At 31.1% G+C, this 20,759-nt stretch overlaps 2 protein-coding genes across 12 annotated transcripts; both read right to left on the reverse strand.

Moving 5' to 3' along the window:
* Positions 1-1,389: 1,389 nt before the first annotated feature.
* Positions 1,390-7,838, reverse strand: LOC100778939 (uncharacterized protein At5g43822). 6 transcript variants are annotated; one of them, XR_001389634.3, is made up of 9 exons: positions 7,692-7,838; positions 6,518-6,650; positions 5,547-5,718; positions 5,149-5,267; positions 4,842-5,021; positions 3,346-3,402; positions 3,015-3,266; positions 2,344-2,408; positions 1,390-1,538 (listed from the first exon to the last, which is right to left on the reverse strand). XR_001389634.3 is itself a non-coding variant. In XM_014779464.2 (8 exons), exons 3-8 carry the CDS (start codon positions 5,676-5,678, stop codon positions 1,528-1,530), a joined length of 564 nt encoding a protein of 187 aa, XP_014634950.1. In that variant the 5' UTR covers positions 5,679-5,718; positions 6,518-6,650; positions 7,692-7,838; the 3' UTR covers positions 1,390-1,527. The 6 variants fall into 6 exon arrangements, 4 of the variants coding, with proteins under 4 accessions (XP_014634950.1, XP_006586169.1, XP_040873623.1 ...); XR_001389633.3 differs by having other exon boundaries at positions 1,450-1,618; XM_014779464.2 differs by lacking the exon at positions 3,015-3,266.
* A 4,232-nt stretch (positions 7,839-12,070) lies between these two features.
* On the reverse strand, positions 12,071-16,572 carry LOC102659733 (RNA-binding protein pno1). 6 transcript variants are annotated; one of them, XM_014779467.3, is made up of 5 exons: positions 16,439-16,572; positions 16,179-16,288; positions 15,985-16,082; positions 15,697-15,861; positions 12,071-13,085 (listed from the first exon to the last, which is right to left on the reverse strand). In XM_014779467.3, the coding sequence occupies exons 1-5, from the start codon at positions 16,454-16,456 to the stop codon at positions 12,985-12,987; spliced, it is 492 nt and encodes a 163-aa protein (XP_014634953.1). In that variant the 5' UTR covers positions 16,457-16,572; the 3' UTR covers positions 12,071-12,984. The 6 variants fall into 6 exon arrangements, with proteins under 6 accessions (XP_014634953.1, XP_006586165.1, XP_006586167.1 ...); XM_006586102.4 differs by lacking the exons at positions 15,985-16,082; positions 16,179-16,288; positions 16,439-16,572 and having other exon boundaries at positions 12,189-13,085; positions 15,697-15,834; XM_006586104.4 differs by lacking the exons at positions 15,985-16,082; positions 16,179-16,288; positions 16,439-16,572 and having other exon boundaries at positions 12,189-13,079; positions 15,697-15,719.
* Between the last annotated feature and the right edge of the window lie 4,187 nt (positions 16,573-20,759).

Consider the following 20,759-nt stretch of genomic DNA (forward strand, 5'->3'; position numbering starts at 1 on the left):
AAGTTGCTTATTGCTATATGCCTTTTATAATTTTCTTACTTTAAAATTTGTCATCATATTTTTATTTTGGAGTATTCCATTATTATATATTCAATTTTATTAATTGTGTTGAAGTTACAAGATATTATAGAGAGAGAAAAGAGAGAAGGTGTATATGAACCACTGGTATGACCAAGATTTTCTACCATCATAAAAGAATTATAAGATTTTACATGAATGAACTGGATCTCTTATAGTAAGAAAATCTAAAGTTAACATAAGAGATTAGATGATTCAAATATCATTTTAAAATTTTAATCATCTTAAATTCATCAAAGGATCCCAATTCATGAATGCATGGTTGCAAGGAACCCAAATTCAAATTAAAGGCTGTTCTTTAGCTAACAATAATTTATTGGGCTCTAGCTGCCCCTTTTTTATTCTTCTAACGGTGACAAAAAAAAATCTTTTTATAATTTTAACTTCTTTCTTTGTAATAATAAAGTCGTATCTCATTAGATGAATTGCATAAATTACTCCATATCTTTCAACACGATTAAAAATTAAAAATTAAAGTTCCAAACTTTTTTCTTTACACATGATAAAATTTGATATGCAAATATAAAATTTAATGTATACATGTTATGAGTGTAAAATACATTTTTCCAAGTATTCAATGATCACATCATATTAAAAAAAATAAGTTGATAAAGTAAAATAATCAAATCTTTTGTGTAAAAATATTTTAAACTAGTAGTGTATGAGTTAAACGGCCAAATTTATCCCTCATTTTTTCATCTCATTCAGAGACCATGTCCTACCTTTGCAAGGTTACTAGGCAATAGACACTGCTATACAGCAAAACCACTCGCTAATTGCTATCATTGGAACACCATTGTCGTCATTGTTGGAGAAGCACTTTCTTATTCTATATTTTTAGCTTATTTTGCCTCATTGAATGAAGTTGCTTTGTTGCATGGATACTCGATAGAAAATTTTATGCAAATTGTATTCTTGTCATAATGTCTACAATCATTTTACTTATATAGTACTCGAAACCAAGCTAAAAAAGAAACACATAAAGAGAATGGATGAGAGAAAGACCCATAACTCGCAATGCAAAACCAATAATCTTGTTATCAATGTCAAAGTTTGAATAACATAATCTAAAGGCAATCATAATTAATCCCTAATAAAATATAAAATTTCAATTTTCAAGGATTAACTATATTTTTATTTCCTCTAAATGTACAAATACTCACTTTTAGTCCCTAAAGAAACTGTCTCCTTACGGTTCCTTATATTTGGAAACGTGCATGTTTAACCCAAATCCTAATGATATATTAGTTTTCTATAATATAAAATCCTAATCAATTCAGAACAAATTGTAAGTCCAAATATGACAATCTATTACTTACAAAAATCATTTAATAAAGATAAAATTTCTAAAATAAAGTAAAAGTCCTTAAATAACAACAATTATCTTAACTCATTCTGCATCAACAATCGTCCCTGGGAGATCAAAAGGCTCCCTTGATGTATAAAAGTTCAGGCATCCCCTGGTCCCAAGTCAACATCCATAGTAGAGAGGATCATCAACTCAGTTCTTCAGCAAATATCACATCAAATACAAATTGAACTACGGCCAAAAGTCATACAGCAAGAAATGACATTAACATGTGTTTAACCAGCAATGATTACTGTAAAAACTTTTTCATACTATCATCGTATCATGTGTTTGCCACAAACAGATTAAATGATAGTTACCCCAGAAAGAAAGGAATAAAAAAGGGCAGAACTCCAAGGTACAATATTATTAAGACAAAGTCGGCTCTGTATCAAGGTGATATCAGGTCCTGTCTTTCTGAAATACGCAGGAACTACAAAGAAAGAAAAAAAAACAGGAAACCAACTCTAAGTAATTTGAGAGGTGCCCAAACTCTCCCCCAAATGGATCTCAATATTTCAAGGGACTAATCTCTGGCTTTCAGCCAAGGAATACCCAAATTTTTCTTTCTTCTTACCTACACCTTAGTTATCTTTGGGTCCTATCATTAAACAACACCAACGCCAACATATCTTAAAATTGCTTTATTGTACTAGAGTATCTATATATTTCTCTCAAGTAAAGGCCATGTATAATTGTAGATTCTATTCATTAACATCAAAGTAAATGTGAACTTCAAATTCAAAAAGTTAACAATACAACAATAGTGATCTAAGGATCATATAGGAGGTCACAGAAGCATACAAAGGTCTAATTCAAAATTAAGCATTCTTAATGATTATCATAAGCATAACATGAAATTATTAATGATGTGGACATGCATTATACATTCTACCCCACACATAATTCTAGCATACCTTCCTCAGTTTGGAGATTGGGTTGATCAACCAAGAGTTGCTGAAGTGCACCAAGATCACTGTCACTGCAATGAAGTTAATGCAAAGTGATCAATACAGCACAGAACGAAACATTGGACACCAACAGATGTACAAGCATTGGAAAATGAAAGGCAAGCATCATGAATAAAGTACATGATAAATCTTGCTATCTCTGTGTATATAGAAATGAATACAAATGCAAATGAGTACACAGATCACTAGATTGCCTCTTTGCCTTTGTTTTCCTTTTCTTTTTCTTCATCCTTCCCTGTTATCATTTTGACTCAAATTCTTCTAAAGATTAAAAAACCAGAATGCTTTTAGAGCAGGTAGACAAAGTCCAGATGCCACTCTATTTGCAAATCAGGTAGTGGAAGATGTAACAATAAAATAGAAGAAATTGGGATTTGAGTAGGGTTCTTGGAAAAGGATATTGATAGAAAAGATTTTGATGCTAAATATATAGAAGGTGGATTTCCTGCTACTTTTTCTATGATTATGAATAACAACAAAAGTCTATTATGGTTTAGGAAAAATAGAAAATAAGGAGTTAGGGAAGGGGAATGTTTTCTATTTTTGCAATTCTGTAACTGTGGTGGAGAGCTCATAAAGGTATCCAAGTTGGTTTAAAGGAAGGTAAGGTTTCACACCTTCACTTCACTGATGATTCAGATCTCTTCTTGGAGGAGTATAATGATCCCCTTGTGAATGTTTTACTTCTGATAATACTAAGTCATGAAGACTGTTTATGTTTAAAGATAAGTTTGATTAAGAGAAGACCGGCGGGTTTGAATGGTGATAACAAAATTCTTCTACAGGCTCCTGCGGCTCCATATAGCACCCTCTCTTTTACTTTATCACATACATATAGAGTCAAACGAACAAAATACACACAAGCACATCTGCGCACATGGACACGCAGTTACACACACACAATTATGACATTTGAATGATTAAACTATAGCAATGGTATTTTCACACCTGGGCTTTAAGGCAATTTCTGATAGTGCTGAGATCACTGATGACTTTAATAAATACCTATTACAAAAGAAACAACTAGTAACTATTTTTTCTAAAAAAGGCACTCGATCAAAATAGTGTTATCAGAAGTAAAATCAATGAAAAAAAAAGCACTTCGGCACAAAGCTTTCAAGCAGAAAATTGTATTCCAATATCAATAATCATTTTGAGAGTTTATCAGCTGTTTCACACCCAACAGATTGATGATTAGCAATCTTGAATTTTCCGACCAAAAAAAAGAAAGAGAAAGAGAAAAGAAGAGTTGTTGCATTTTTTTAATTTTCAAGAACTTTTTGCCCAGCAATGAAACTGAATTTAATTGGTCAGAAATAAGCCAAATGTTCTTATTCAGTATCAGTAGTAGATGCATAACAATTAAGTGAAGGAAGCAGAGAGATTGCAATCAGTTATGGGCTTCTCAGAACTTGAGAATCACGCCCCTATTGGATATTGACAACTCCATTTTAGAATTTAATCCTCATGATAAAATCTCCAATTCTCCAGCCCTAAAAGACTAGTAAAATATTTGGTTTGGGGTACAAGGGGAGGCAGGGTAGAACATATTGACATGCAACTGTTTACACTGCATCATTTAAATAGTCTCAGTTAGTGACTTGAGGTTGGTCTAGTTAAAAATTTACCATTGACATGAATGGCATAGCTCTAACTACAGAGTGTCCTTTGGTTTAGATTCCACAAACAGGAAAAAACACATAACAAGGCACTCCCAACTCACTTTTCTCAAAGCAAAAACTTTAAAATTGACAACATCTGTGTTGTACCCAATGCCCATACCCATACAAGTTGCAAGATAGGTACACAACTATCCCTATCCAAAGAGTACAAAGTCACACTTTGGAGCTCCACTCCTTTTCAATTTTTTTTTATCTAGACCACAGGTATCTTCCACTAGAAGTAATCATATTTGAGCCGGTAGGACCACTATGGGCCGCAAAGCTCTCCACTCCTTTTCTTTTCAGTTAAAAATCTCCTCCTATCCTTTTTTTATTATGTCAGTTCCTTCAACCAATTTATGCTACCAACAGGTTGGAAAATTGCCATGGAACTCTTTATAGATCACTAAAGACATGGTGTTTCATTTGGCATTCTAGAGGACATCTTTCTTACTGAAATAGAGCTAATTTAGATGGTTGGAGCCTTGATTTTTTCTATTTTTTGCTTTCCTTTTTTATTTCTTCTTTTGATGAAAGAAGGCACTTGCTCTGAGTCAAAGTGCATGAAATATGGTGTTGAAAAAATAAGTATCTGAGCTCCAAAAATAAAATGCAATTCAAATGTTAGCATGTTCATTAGACTTCCTGCCAATCTGTCAAGTTCTTGAATCATGTCATTTGATGCATTGAAAATTAAGTTCACGTTAATGCATTTGTGGGTTGCCTAAAAGCATAAAATAATATGTTAAAAAAAAGTCCCAATTCACAATCATTAATCCTTACTCAGAGTTGTATATCTCGTGTATAAACATCAGGCTATCCAAGCAATAAATAAGACTAGGTTTGATGCCAATTTGTTGCTGCAATTGTTTCATGTTCAGGTGACAAGAACCACCTTTCACTTGTTGTCTACTATCACGGTGAATTTTGTCAAGAGATAAGACAATACAATGAAATTCTTCCCTGAAAGTTCAAATTCAAATTTAATGAAATCAGTCACGAAAACATTAGTCATAAACTTAAAATGTCTGACAATATTATTGCATATCACTTTAAATTGAAAATGTTGCAGAGCTGAATAGAAACTCACAATGTCTTTCTCATGGAAACCAAGATGTTCCTCAAAGATTCAATCTGCTTTACCAAAAGAGCATCTTTCAGGCCACTGGCACAATTTAGAACACCATAATTGTTGGAATTTTGAAGCACCTGCTTACAAAACAATCACAATTCACACAGTTACTTACTTCAAGTCCCCCTACCCTAGTGATTCCAGAACTACAACATTAGCAATATCAAGGTCAAAGCAGTAAATAGGGTAAAATAAAATTGTAGACCACAGGTATCCTCCATGGGACAATCCTACTCGGATCGGGTAAGACCACTATAGGCGGCAATAGCTTTCCATCTAGTATTTAACACAACTGCTGAGGTAAATTAAAATAAACAAAAATTATAAGTATACAGTAAAAGTATAAGTGAAATTACCTGCAACCTATCAACAATATGAGAAGCATTCCTAAACTGTGAAATTAAGCAAGATTGAAGCTCATCCCATCGACTCATTTCTTCCCTAACTTTCCTGAATTTTGACTGAAATTTTTTCACTATCGCTTCCATCGTCAATCCTGAACTGACCAGTGATGAGCCAGCAATAAGCCTTTCACAGAGGAAAAAGTAAATCTTTAGTTACAGTTCAAAATCGTGCTTTGAAGCGTAACATGTTTACAAGATTGCGTTTGGTTTATGGTTCAAAGTGTTCACAATCGTGCTTTAAAGCAAACATGTTTACAAGTTTGAGTTTGGTTTATGGTTCAAACTGTTTTGAAGCGTAAGATCATAACTCGCAGCAGAACCGGGCTTTTCACGAGTGTGTAACTTTTAGATGTGTCAAAGTGAGCCAACCTGGCTCAGTTGAGTTGAGCAAAAAGTGGCATAATGGCCTTATATATGTTGTTAATAGCATTGTAATATTTAAGTAGCCAGCCATTCAAATGGCAATTACAAAGCCTAATACAAAATTACGGTAAAAGTTATCTTGATAATTACACTGAATGCTCATTACCCAAATGCACTTAGTTAAGCTAATTAATAATGAAGTTACTGAAGTTAATCACTCAATCTTATAATGAAGTTACTGAATAAGCACTTAGTTAAGTTGATTGATTACCCAAAATGCACCATAGTCAACTAACAAACATTGACATTAAGCTCATTACCCAGATACACTTAGTTAACTAACACTCTCATCAGAATTAGCGTCTTTACTGTGAAAAATTGAAAACTTAAAAGAAGCCATTGCAGTTATTAAGAATGCTGATATATGTGCAGATAGAGATTATGAACGAATCAATTCCAGATAATTGAATTTAGAACAAACAGAAATTACAAAACACACCTGAGTTTCAGATTGGGTATTATTTTGGAAAATAAAAGAAGAAAAAAAGAAACGCACGAACCTGGGTGAGAGGGAAACCAACCGTGACGGCGCGTCGAGATATGGCTTAAGGTGTGGCAACAGTGAAACGAGCCCACGACGGCGGCGACGCTGTTGAAGCAGTGGCTGCCGGCTGTTTTGATTTTTGGAATATTCTATTAAAACAAACAGCTAAAAAATCAGTTCATGCAAAGTGATTCCTGGAATTATTTTCTCACTTTGCCTTCCATCAAATCAAGAAATCATGCTTAAAGGCAGACACAGGGGCACACACTACAACTCGTTTCTCACCCATCATAGATGACATGTCATGTTCATAGATTGTGTGTGTGAATCTTATTTTTATAAAGATAGACTAAAGAAAATAACTATAAAGGTCCTTGAAACATCCGCTCTTGCTAGTTTTGTAAAGGCATGGAGCACACTACCATATTGATTTATAGATTCAGGATTCTACAGTGAACTCTTCTTCAAAAAGCATAAATATACATCAACCAACGATATGATTTGAAAATAACAAACCATATCAGGCACTACCATATGGCATGATACAAAATTCTGCTGAACACCTATTTACTTTGTAAAACATTTGGGCGTATAAAATTTCACTGAACAAGTAAGCATTTTTCACTAGCCAACCGTTTTCTCTTAAACAAGTGTTTTGAGTAATCCTAAAACAGACCAACTATATTGCACACATCAACATCATGAAACCTTGGCATAGAAAAATATTGTTGAGCAAGCACATTTGTCAAAACTTAGAGAATTGCATCCTACATTAAACTTACTCCTACAATTGCAAAATCTCTCACCCAAGCAGCCAATAGAATTAGGCCCTGTTTGGGAAAACCCTCAATAAACACTTATAAGAGGGGAAAAAAGGAAGATATAATGAATTGAGCTTCTTCTATAAGCTAAAATCAAATTCTGCACTTAACTTTTATAAAAGCCCTCTCTCATAATCTATCTTGTGCAGAAGCTAGAGTTAACTGCATTAGGGCCTGTTTGGATACAACTACAAGTTAGAAGTGCTTTTGAGACCTCCGATAAATCAAACTCAGCTTTCAGTGAAATTCCTAGGGTACGTTCATATCCACCAAAACCTTTTTTACAATTTGCGAGGTAATTGGTATATACACGCAAATAAAAATCGAAATCTTGTGTTGATGTGATATAGAAAAGGAGAAGGAACTCACGTGAAGAAAAAGGCGGTAATGACAACGCCAATGGCAACGATGTCCGGCGGAAGCGGCGGCGCGAGAAGACGAGTGGAGGCTGAGAATGATAACTAGTAAGTGTGTCTGAAAACCTAATTCCAACAAAAAAAAATATAATTATGCACCTTTACTAAAATATTTATTAAAAATTCGCTTTGAATAAATATAAATTATGCGATAATTTTATAATATATTAGGACAAAAATATACGTCGTGATGCCTGGACAAAAATAATTTATCTTCACATAGAAATAATATAAATTTGCCAGAATATATTTTAATTTAATTTTATATTTTGTATTTAATTTTATATTTATATGTTTAAATTATATATTGTTAATAATAAAATATTTCGAATATAATATGATATTATGTTTATATTGATTATTTATTCTAAAACATAAGTGGTAGTATATATTTTAATTTTAGTTTTATATAAATGCACTTTAGTTTTAATTAATAATTAAAATTTGGACTGTCTATTTTAATTTAAGGGCTCTTATTTAATCTTTTCATCTCATAATAAAATACTCATCTGGTTTGATATGTTCCCTATATATATATATATATAATTTAATGTAATTGCTTTTGGAAATTAAAATAAAATATTGTGATAATTTATACTAGTTGGAATAGCATTAACTTATAAATCAAAATGTATAAGCTTATGTAAGTGATATTATATTTAATTCTTTTAAGAAATATTTTCTATTTGAGTGTTATAAATAAAAAAATGTAATTATACTATAATAAAAAAATATAAGTTTGATTTGTAACGAATTAATTTTTAAAATCAAATTCAAAATTCAATTTAATCTAATATTTTTTTTTTAAGTAAATGCTTGATTTTTGGCTTATTCAATTTTTATTTTATTTTTTAAATAAGTTTCTAAGCGTTTGTAAATTTTTAAAAAATTATTATAAAAATCAACAAAAATATTATATGTGATAATTTTATTAGTTGATAGTATATTTTTCTACCATGTCAATACATTTAATTTTATTCTTTCTCTTTTTCTTATTCGTTATATCCAAACAATCCAACTTGCCCAATTATTTACAACCACATCAAGGTTTTTCTACTGCTGAGTATCAAGAATAGTGTCAACCTTATATGACCTCCCACAACTCGAGTATTTGTAAATTCCAGTCAATAGTTGTTTTGGTCATTAATGAAAAGTAGGTCTCAATACTGTGCACTTCTTATGTTCATTCTCCATTTCACCCAATTTCTCATAGAGCAACAATAGAATTATAGGAAATTCTTAGAATGTGTTTGGATGATGTAATATAAGGGAGTAAGTATTGTACTGTAAGGGGATAGTTAAAATACGTTAGAATAAAATGTTTTGTTTAGATATCAAATATGTAGAATTTAAAAATGAGGAAATTTTATGAAGTAATAGATGACTCCTAATTCAGTATAAAAAAAAAAAAAAAAAAATAGATGACTCCAAATGGATACAATCTTTCCTTTGAAACAACAACCAAAGCTTGTGTATCCGGCATTTTAACTTGTAAGTTATGTACCCCTTCAAATGCCTACAACATAAATATATGGTACTTGTTGAAAAATTTAACACTGTTCAACATAAGTAATTTAACTTCAACACTGTTTTATTGAAAAAGTATGAAAATGGAAGAGAAAGAAGTAGTCAAACCCAAAGATCGATGTCATAAATACGACAATAAAAGCCTTATCCCACAATTTTTGTATCACTAAGTGAAAATTTATAGAAGCCTTTTGGAACATCTCTCGTAGCTTGGAATTGTCCATGCCAAGATCACTCAATTGACAATCCCCTCCTTGCATGGAGTTTCAAAATTGTTCCTTTTTAGGTATATACTCATATTCCAATTGGAAAAGGTTTAAGAATAATGGGAAGATCATAAGGTTTGACCGTCCATTAGTATTGAACAACTGTCATAGATGAATGTAATGTAAGTGACTTTACAAGAGTGGCGGGCATTCTTCAATATTAAAGCAGAGAGATGGAAACTTATACATGTAACTAAAATGTAGTCAAGTCAACACACTTTTTAGTAGTCAAGCTACTTGTATAGTTAGTGCATGTAAATTTTTTATAAAATGACTTTTATAGAGTTCATAGATATCAACAATTAATAGTGCATGTGTCCAAAGCATGAGATTAAATTGCTTAAACAAGAAATCAATCTGCTTACATCTGCAGTACTTGATTACTTGCATTAGAAAATACATTAACAAAGCTTTTTTTTTTGTTATTTTTTTAATCCAGATATCCTCTGGCTATTGGCTAAAAGTCGAGAACAAATTTAATAATTTATTGAGAAATTAGTCTTTAACTCTTAGCTGGAGATACTCTGGAAAACAAAAGGCATTATTACACCAACAAAACCTATTCATAGAGAAAATTAAGAAAATATATCTGCAGAAACACAACTATATATAAACCTATCCATGAAACCAGGCTATGTTATGTCACAAATGCTACACTTGAGCTTCATCATGAGATTCCATATTTGTCATCTGATCAGCACTCGAAATCGTACTACGAAACATCTGAGTGATATTAGCAGTGTAGTTAAAGAAGAAGGAGGAGGCTAGTAGTAAAAGAAGTAGGTTAATGATAGAGTACCACAAAAACTCATTAAGGAGAATCCAAAGCAGTGCCTCACATCCAACTACTCCTGACACATGGAATGCTATGTTTGTACTCGGCAAGCTCATGTCAGCTATGAACGCAAGGACGTGGGAAAATATAGCAAGGAGGAAAAGCAATATGATTGGACTTAGTTGTTGAAAGGGATTGGTGTTGGAGACTCCATACTTAATTCCAATACAGGTTAACTCCAAGACTATGAGAACAAAGTAGGGTTCGTGCCTATTCATAATGAAAATGATGAGAGTGAAAGCAAGAAAAAGAGATAATTATTGTGCAGAGGAGGAGAAAGGGATATATGCTGCATAAACATGTCTTCTTCTCTTCTTTAAATAGGCAGCTAGGTACTGTATAAACATCTTTTTGCTAATTTCTTTTCTTCTATTTATAAATGAGGCATGCATGTCTATGATCTATCATTGGCAGATCATGCACTATATAAGTCATTACTCCAAAATTGATTGGTGTGAGACACCATGTTGGACTGAAGCTTGGAGAGAAAGTTTAAAATAAATTAATCCATTTAAAATACGTTTTAACTCACTTTTTAAAAAAAATAAAAATTGTAAAACTGTATTCTAATATGTTTAGGTAAGTGGTTAATCAAGAGTGTTCTTCATCTCTTGGTCTAGCAAAATTAGATGGATACTACTTTCGAGTTTTGTCGTCAGCGATATTGATGAAACAGAATCTGCATTTGACGGCTTATAATGTTTGTCCCACTTCATGAAAGAGATATATATGTATTTTTAATCCCCTTCCCTACTACTTCATAAAGTTTTTACACAAATAACTTACACAAATTAAAGCTATAGATTCCACACACAACCTTAAGTAATAAGTACTATCACTACCACCCTCTCCACTCTCTTGATATTGGAGTTGTGGTACTAGGCCTCTGCGTTGAATTATCTCCAGCATCGGCATGAAATCTAGTACCCTCAAATTTATCAATTGTTAGGTATTTTAGCCGTGTTTCCCGGATTTGTTTAAATATGGATATAATAAGATGGGTGGCTTAGTAAAAGCATACAATGTCATTACGAGTAAGTGGTTCTCCACTCCAGCACTTCCCATTATCCTACTCAACATTTTTATTAGCAAATTTGAAAATAAATTGTCATAATCAGATTACTAATAATAAATTCATTATACAAAACAATCTGCCGAGACCAATCATTACATTTTTAAGCAACACATCCAACGGTTAAAAACTCTTCGACACAGTATCTCACTTGTGCATGCTAGACTCCATTTATTATTAAATTTACTCTACTCGGTCTACAAAGCTTAACTAGTTACTGCATTAGTCTTTTAAGCATTTTTTTTCTCCCCAAAATAGTCTTATAAGATCTAAAGATTACTAGTTTCTGCATAAAGCTCACGTACTATCTTTCATCCTGTTCTAGGCTACCAATTATTCAAATCAATTTTACCAGAATTACTAGTATTGCTAGTTTTGGGGCAAAAACAGGAAACAACTAAACAATCATTTGAAAGTAGCGATAATGTTTTTGGATTATCATGTCATTGATGTAGAATATCCATCAACTTTGTTGATAAATAATCTTTGTTGTATGACTAATCGTATTTAGTATAATCACTCCTTCTAACCACATTTTATCCATTCACAGGACTTAAACAAAAGATATTAAGGGAATCTAATCTAATTCCACCTGAACCAACATGTTGATGGCCATATATCAACACTGAAGATGAAAAAATAAGTAAATAATAATTGATGGTCTATTGACCCTTGAGGTCTTGATGATGAACCAGGCAAATTGGGAGACAGAACTTAACTAGTTTTTCTGTAACAATCAATCAGTAAAAATTCATAAATTACTCTAATCTATAATGACGTAATGTCCAAGGTCACAGGCAAAACTTCACTTTTACAGAGATGCTCTTACACCCACAACTTAGGTTTGAACTTAACAAATAGCTGAATTGCCGAAGCAACTTCTTCACAATAACTTATCCTCATCATGCTTGATCTAAGAGAAATTATAGAAAACTCTATGGGAACAAAAAATGATCATGTTTATGATTAGGAGAAGATCAAAACCTTTCTGCCAATCTGGCAGTAACTGCTCTTAGTTTTGAATACACCTTTCCTGCCGGAGATCCCAGGATCAGGCTACAGAGAGAGTCTCTGGCAATCTTTATGTTGGAAAAAGATCCCAATATGTGAATTTTGGTGTCAGCAATCACAATCCTTGTCTTTGATGCATTCTCAATGGCGAACTTTGTTTTACCACCTTTACCAGATAACCTTCCAATAGCACGAGACAAGTGATCGCCTCGAAGTGTTTTAACATCCTTGATCTCAAAGGACTCAATGTAGAGCTCATCCAAACGCAAAAGAGCAATGGCATCTATGACATCAAAACCCAGCATGAAAGCATGGGCAAAATCAGCACATTTTTGCAGGTTACTAATATCAGGGGTATCAGGCCTTGTTTTCAGCTCAATTCTACGACCCTTCAAATTCATACGAACATCAATTTTCATCTGTTCATATATGGGAGTATAGATATCCATCCAAGCTTTCTTGAGAGGGGTATATCGATGAGGTGGAACATTCACCTTGCGGAACTGAACCTGACCATCAGACATCTCATGAGGCTTCAAAGGCTCAAATTTTGGCTTTGGTGGCAAAAGCTTGACTTCAGATGGGACAGTGTCAACGTCCATGGAAGAAGCTGCCTGATTTGACTCCATTCTGCAACTGATCCAAAAGCAACCCGAAATAAGTTGATTTAAAATATACAAAAACTACATGTAGAAGTTAAATGTAAATAAGCCAAACCTATTTCTGCAGTTCTAGATAAGAGCAGCATAATTATCAATCATAAATAGTGGCATGGCGTAGAATGTAGATGGCCCCAAAAACACTAAAGGCCTATAGGGAGCAGCACGGCTGCTATTCATAAGTTTATAAATCCAACATAAAAATTCCCTGGTTAATGGACTCAAATCATAGACAAGTATAGCAGAAACAGAGCAAGTCTCGTGCTCTAAACTTTTATGTTTCAAACGAAGACTAAAAACCCAAAAATACCCAAACCTCAAAACAAATACGGGTAAAGGGGGAGTTTTCCCTCTGTTAACTATAGCAGATGAAACAGCTGCCATTCCCTGGGATAACAACCGCTATTCATGGACATTCAAAGCCTGAAAAAGCAGCCTGAGGTCACTTCACACTGCTTTTGCGCTATCGGTAACTATGATGAGCAGAGCAGAGCAATTCAAAATGGAACCCAAGCCCAGGCTTTGCAAGAACGTAAAATCGATCAGGTGATCAAAACCTCCTTAGCAAACGGCAATACAAAAGGACAATACTTAAGGACATTTACACTTATTCAATGACTTAAAAAAGAGCAACACAATAAACATATAGCAATTTCACCTCCTTTTCAAATCCGCTTCCTTTCATAAAATAAAATTGGACGGAATCAATTCAGAGAACACAACTTCATATTAATGATTTCTGCGAGATTTTAGCAAAATTGTGTGAATAAAAAGGGTTTTAGCAACAATCAGGTAATTATTAAATTCAATGGAACCATATCAAGCATGTATATACTTGTAAACAATGTGAAGAAATTATGCAAACACCATTGATAGGTCCATAAAATATAACCCTGTGATTTATAATTGAGTGGAGTCACTAGAATAGAATGAAATGCATGAAAATTAAAGAACAGAACTACGCGAAGGTAAGTCAACGCTGAGGTAATAGCATACCACGTAGAGTCAGAGACGGAGAAACTGATGTTGCCCAACGCTGCGGCGATGACGGTGAGAAGAGGTGGTCGAAGGTTTGACGCAGTTTCACTCTCTCAGGGGTTTTTATAGGGATAACCCTTTGTATTTTTTATATTTGTTCGAGGCTATTCTTGTCCTTTCGTTACCTTTTCTACTTATTACTATTTTTATTTAATTATGTAAATATGTAATGGTTCCGTTCCTGCCTTGCTGGTCTTAAATGGAGTGATGTTTGTAACTTGTAACAGTTTGATTTGTAAAATATTATCAAATTGTTCTGAGGATAATTCATAATTTTTAAGGTTATTATTATAAAATTTATCAGAAAATTTTAAGGTTATATTATTGATTAATTATATAAAAATTATTTTCAATATTCGTGCATATACTATTTATTTTATTTTCAAATTTGAAAATAAAAAGTAAGAAAAGAATAAAATAAATACAACAATATTATTAAATTAATAAATAAGATTATATATATAATCTTATATATATATATATATATATATATACTTTTTTAAGAAAAAAAATGGATCTGTGTAATCCACTCTTATCTTATTCCCTATAAATCCATAAAAAAAATTAAAAATTAGAGTAGTGTAGTGTAGTCCACTTGTATCTCGGTGTATTTAAAATATTTTATAAGCAAAATATATCTTTTTTTGACTGAATATGCAAAATATATCGCCTGTATAAATAATTATATATTTTGTTCTTCTATTGTTATTATAAAATGTATTTCAAACTTGTTTTGTTTGTATAAATAATTATTCTAATAAAGAAAATGAAAGTATAAAATGTATTTCAAACGTGCTTGTATAAATAAATGTTCTAATAAAAAATAAAAAAATACTTATTTTTAAAATACTATGAAAAAATAGTAAACAATCATTGTTTTTTGAAATTTATTTAAATAATATAAAAAAAAGTTAACCGTGTGTAGAATTTATTTGTAAATATTAAGGAAATTTTTTATTTCATATTAATAAATAAACAACGCGCCATATTGATAATGAGAGTAGGAAAAACATCATAATAGATCCTTCAAATATATTGAGATTTGATATTTAATTTTAGAATTTGATTTTTTAAAATAATTTAAAATTTATTTATAAACTTATGTATCATGCTTTTAATGAGACTCAATTAAGGAATTCCAAAGTGAATTATATTTGTTAGTATTATTGAAAATCGTTAGTTTTTGTGAAAAGCATTTTAATCAAAATTAAACTCGAATGGGATAAAATACATGTCAAAATGTTGATTTTAATCCTTATAAGAAAATTAATATATTTTTTTATCTTTATACTTTAATAGAAACACATGTTTTTATCACTTTTAATAAAATGCAAAGATTAAAAGCATATTAAATTTTTATAAAGACTAAAATCAACTTATAAATAATTATGGGAGATTGCAAATATATTTTACTCTATTTAAATTTTATGACAACCAAACTTGTTAAAACACCAAAATAAAAGTACATACTTGTTTAGGAAATATTGTAGACAAGAAGCAACCTCCTCCTTTGAAAAACTTGACTTTGACTATGAGGATAAGAAACTGACCTGTATCGATGTTAGCAATGATTACACCCTCACCATATCTTGCCTTCTCCCATATGGAGTCTTTGGGAACCACTCCATCACTTTCTAGCCCAAGAAATTCCCATGATCTAGTAGTTTGCAATTCATGCCCTTTGTTCAGAAACACAGACACTACATTTGGATTTTCTGCACCCATCAAAACAACACAACAATATTTAGCTTCAAAAGGGCATGTTTTATGCTATCCAATCTCCAAAGATGACAACAAAGCAAAAGAAAGTGGAAAAACTATACATGTGATTCACTTACTTGCTATGTCTTGTGCATGTTCCTCTTCAAGTACAACAGCAAAACCATTGCTGTGTTTATTGTATGAATAAAATATTGCTTCTTTGGCCTTCTCATGGCTGTGAAGGAAATATAAACTTGAGTAGTCAATTTCATCTATCCCATAATTAAGTCCAAAACATTCGACAAGAGTTTATTGGATTCTATATATATACCTTCCCAAGTGTGAGCCTAATAATTTGTAATGGGGATTTGTTGCAAACTCAAGATCACTTGCTGAAGGGTTTGGGCCATGAGAATGCCATCCTAAGTATACAATATAAGACTACAACAAAGAAAAGATAAAACTTAAAAAACCATTGAAATGTACAAGCTAACTTGCACAAGCATATTATTACATATTTTGAAATTAAAAATAATATAAGCCAAAATTCAGCAAAATTTTCAAAAACTGAAACTAAATGGAGAAATGAACTTGGCCTTTTGATGGCATGGGAGGATTGCTGCAAGAAAGACCAAAGAAGCAACAATGAGATAAGGTGGAAAACAGAGGAACCGATTTTGTTCCTCTATGTGATGTGTGTCACCTTGAGGCTATGCTTTCACATGAATACAATTTCACTTGTTCTTGAAGTGATTAGTCAACAATGTGATAGGGTTGGATTTGTTCTGAAAGCAACCTTGGATACAATCAATCAATCATGTAGGGAAACAACTTTCAAAATCACTCTTCATGAATGATTAAATCTTCAAAGTAAATAATTAGCAAATGGCAAATTTAATTTTCAGATAATAAAATAATAGCCTTATTATGCGAGTACACTCTTGTATGATTATAATTATTGTTTTAAATATGGCACAAACAGTTAGTGTTTATTCCTTCATGGACTTTACTCGTTCATCGTAACGGGCACATTTGTAAGCCCAAACAATGAGTAAACTCGAAGAGAGCTCAGTTTGTGCTTTGTTGTTACTAACCCCGTTTTTTCTCTTTCCACTTTCCATTTTTTTTTTAAATTTTGTATTCTATCTCTTTCTTCACACTCCTCCCCCTCTCTTTTAACCTTTTGAGTAAATAGTCACATTCATTTTTGAAAGTGCGAGACACCGTCAAATGGGTTTGTAAAATATGAAAAATTCAAATTTAGTTTTTAGATGTGCAAAAAATATGATAAATTAATCTTGTAAATAATTTAATGACAAATTAGTCTCTAAAATTTGTAACTTAATGCTAAATTGATCCTCAAAAAATACAATTTATCATCAAATTGATCCTTAAATATTATAACTTAATAACAAAATAATCTCATAAATTATTAATTTAATCTCTTAACTATTATCATCTCCGTGTAGTTCCTAAAGAAATAAAATTATATAAGAAATCTCTCAAGTATTGAATATTCATCAATTTAGTACCTGAGTTGGTATATGGATCAATTTGATGAATTTTTAATATTTGGAGGACTATTTATTATGCTTTCTAATACTCGGGGAATTACCTATATATTTTTCTTAGTTTAGGAATCATTTAGGAGAAAGATTAATACTTGAGGAGTGAAATTGAGGGTTTATTCCTTTTTTTTGGCTATTCGTCAATTGGATAGAAACCAGTTTTTTGTTTTGTATAAAAATTAACATAACGAAAATATGTTAAACTTGTTTCCGTTTTGTATAAAAAAAAATATCATAATAGAAATATGTTAGATTTGTTACTGTTTTGTTAATTTTTTTCTCAAAAAAAAAAAAAAAGCTAACATAACGAAACTTGTTTCCATCAAGGTATTTTTGTAAAAAAGGGAGTGACTGAAAAGAGGAAAAATGAGAGTAAGAATAACATGGGCCCTCCATTTTTCATCCATTCTAAAAGGCATTGACTTTTATTTGGCCCAATTCTAATACTTGTCTCCAGTAAAATATATTTCAGTTTTTTTTAATAAATATAGTACTATTAGTTTTATTTTATTTTTGTTATTTGTTTAAATTTTCGTAAAATTTCTATAACTATTAAGCATCGTGTCACATCACTAAATTATCGGGCAGCATGACTAATAATGACATTGGCTGTTTTTTTAAAAAATAATATGAGAATTAAATTAACAAAAAAAAAATTAAAGGGCAAAAACCAAATGAATTTTGTAAAGACTACAAAATATGCTTAGACCACTTTTAGACCAAGTGTGTTCTTTATTTAGTAAGACTCAAATGTAATTCATTTTATTATATAAAGTGTGTTTAAAATAATACTTTATTTTGTTCTAGGATCATATTCATAGGTATCAGTAAAATGATTAGGTCTAATTTTTTTAATATAAATTCTAAAAAAATGTTGCTAGTTTTTATAAATATGACTTTATTAATTTTAATTTGCTCCTTTATTTTTTTCATTTTTTTTGTTCATCATAAATTTTAAAGTTTTTAAAATTAATTATGTCATTATTAAGTAGTAACGTGATATATAAATAGTCATGTCACATTAATAACATTTTGAGGTGTCTTGACTATTTTGTTCGATAAATCTTGTTTCATTTAAAGATAAAATATAATTTAATATTCATCTTTTTTCCATTTTTTTATCGTTACAAACACAACATTATAATAAATACTTTAAAAAATAAAAAAACAAACATAAGTTAGAATAAACATAATAATAAACATAATATTAATTAATAAATATAATGTTGGGTTTCTTTTTTGTAAGGATTAACTAAATTTCTCATTTTTTATAAGTTAGACCAAATTGTAAGTATTTATTAATTAATATTATACTTATTACTATATTTGTTTTAACTTATGTTTGTGTCCCTATTTTTTTAAATGTTTATTGTAATGTTATGCTTGTAACGATAAAAAAAAGGAAGAAGATGAAAATTAAATTATATTTTACCCTTAAGTTAAACAAAATTTGGGATCTAACAAATTAGTTCAATGAAAACTTACTAACATTTTGGTTTAACAGGCATTTGGCGATATTTTTGTGATATTTTTGTTTATCCGTATCGCGTAGGCTTTTTCATTAATGGTAATAGACAAAAGTTGGCGGATGAATGAATTTGTCACAATTTTTTTTTTACTTTTGGGAACTAAAATTTAAATCTTCATCTTTCAGGAATGAATTTGTCAATGTTCTATGATGGTCCCAGGTCACCATTGATTTTCTTTTTCTTTTTCAATTGTAATTATTATTGTGACTAAATAATTAAGAAAACTAATATAAAATTGCTAAATAGTGTAAGATCTTGATGCGCTTATATAAATAAAAATTATTTATTTAATAAAAGAACTTGTATTTAATTTTCGTTATTTGTAAAATTTTCTTAAATCAATAACCGTCAGCATCTATGGTGTTTAACTTATGACTAAAGAAAAATTAAGCAAGCTACAATTAGTAGGCGAAAACGCTAAGAGAAAACTAAACTACTGTCACCATCTAACATTATGTAGTCCTAACGAAAACAAATTCAAAATCATCCAGTGGCAGGGCCACATAACGTAATACACTAGCAACTAATAGAAGATCCTCTCGTAATATTCCATATTCTTGCCAAAGCTTCTAGCATAAAGCATAATGCACTTGCTTGTTAAACTTCAACAACTCTTCCTTCAGTTTTCTCTCCAATTCCAAGTTCAATCTTGTGGAGAATAATACTTCATCAACTTTTGTTAGAGGTGAGTATTTCATCAACTTTCTTGTGTTGTGTATTGTTTCATCATTTTCGTGAAAGTTTCAAGTTATACCCTCTTGTCCTGTGGTTGTTTTAGTTTCCTATGTTATGCTGAATGATTGTGGTTTTGATGCTTGAGTTAAAGTTCTGTGGAACTCAAAGCAATCTTTGTTTCCTTTGTTGCATGTTATGTGAGCAAAACTTGGTGGTCCACATTTGCAGTTTCATCTTTCATGTCCTTTTGAAGGCAGAACAAAACACACTTAAATTGAAGTGGGTATCTTTCTTCTTAGCCATTATAGGTGTTTTATTATTGGGAGACAATGGAGTGGTTTTTCTTACCTTAGATACAAAGTGATCTTTATTTCTCCTTCATGCGTGATATTAAAAATGATATATAAAAGAGAGTCAGTCATCTTATCATCATTTCATTCCCTTCAATTTGTTTCATTCCAAATATATAATTGACAAAAGGAGGAGAATATAAAATAATTAATGCAAGATAACTTTAAAAAATGAACCATTGATTATTAAAAAGGGAAAATTCACTTCCTATGGAGATTAACTTCCATTCTCCCAGAACTTTTTTTTTTTTTTTGTATGCAAGTGAATGCTATCCTCTATAAGAATACTACAAAAAACACAAGGAAATCTCTGGGTTTTATGTTACAGGCTTCTCATGATTGAGTACATGATTTTAAAAAACAGTCCACAACTTCAATTGCGGTCGTAATATTAAGATATTTTGACACACCATGATCATATCATGACCACAATTGCAGCCACATAAGCTACATTTTCATGCAATTTCATGTAATGTCAACGATGGTAAGGAAACCACGACTGTAATTGCAATTTAAAACTATGATTGAGAAAAATAGACTTTTGTTATTCAAATTATCAAAATGTTAAGTTGCTAAGAGAGGATATAAATTTGTCAGTCATGATCTATTATCTATATACTTTTATTTTTTTTTTGTTGAGTCTTACACTGTTCACTCTTACTGCTGTAGTGGTCTATACATGGTAAAGGAAAGAATATGATCAGTTGAATTTGGTGATAAAAAAACAGACAAGTTCATGCTTTGACTAGTTTTCCTAGACATACCAATTCATTGTACTTCTCAACACAGT

This window comes from Glycine max, chromosome 8 (assembly GCF_000004515.6).
Source record: "Glycine max cultivar Williams 82 chromosome 8, Glycine_max_v4.0, whole genome shotgun sequence".
In the NCBI taxonomy this organism is placed as follows: domain Eukaryota; kingdom Viridiplantae; phylum Streptophyta; class Magnoliopsida; order Fabales; family Fabaceae; genus Glycine; species Glycine max.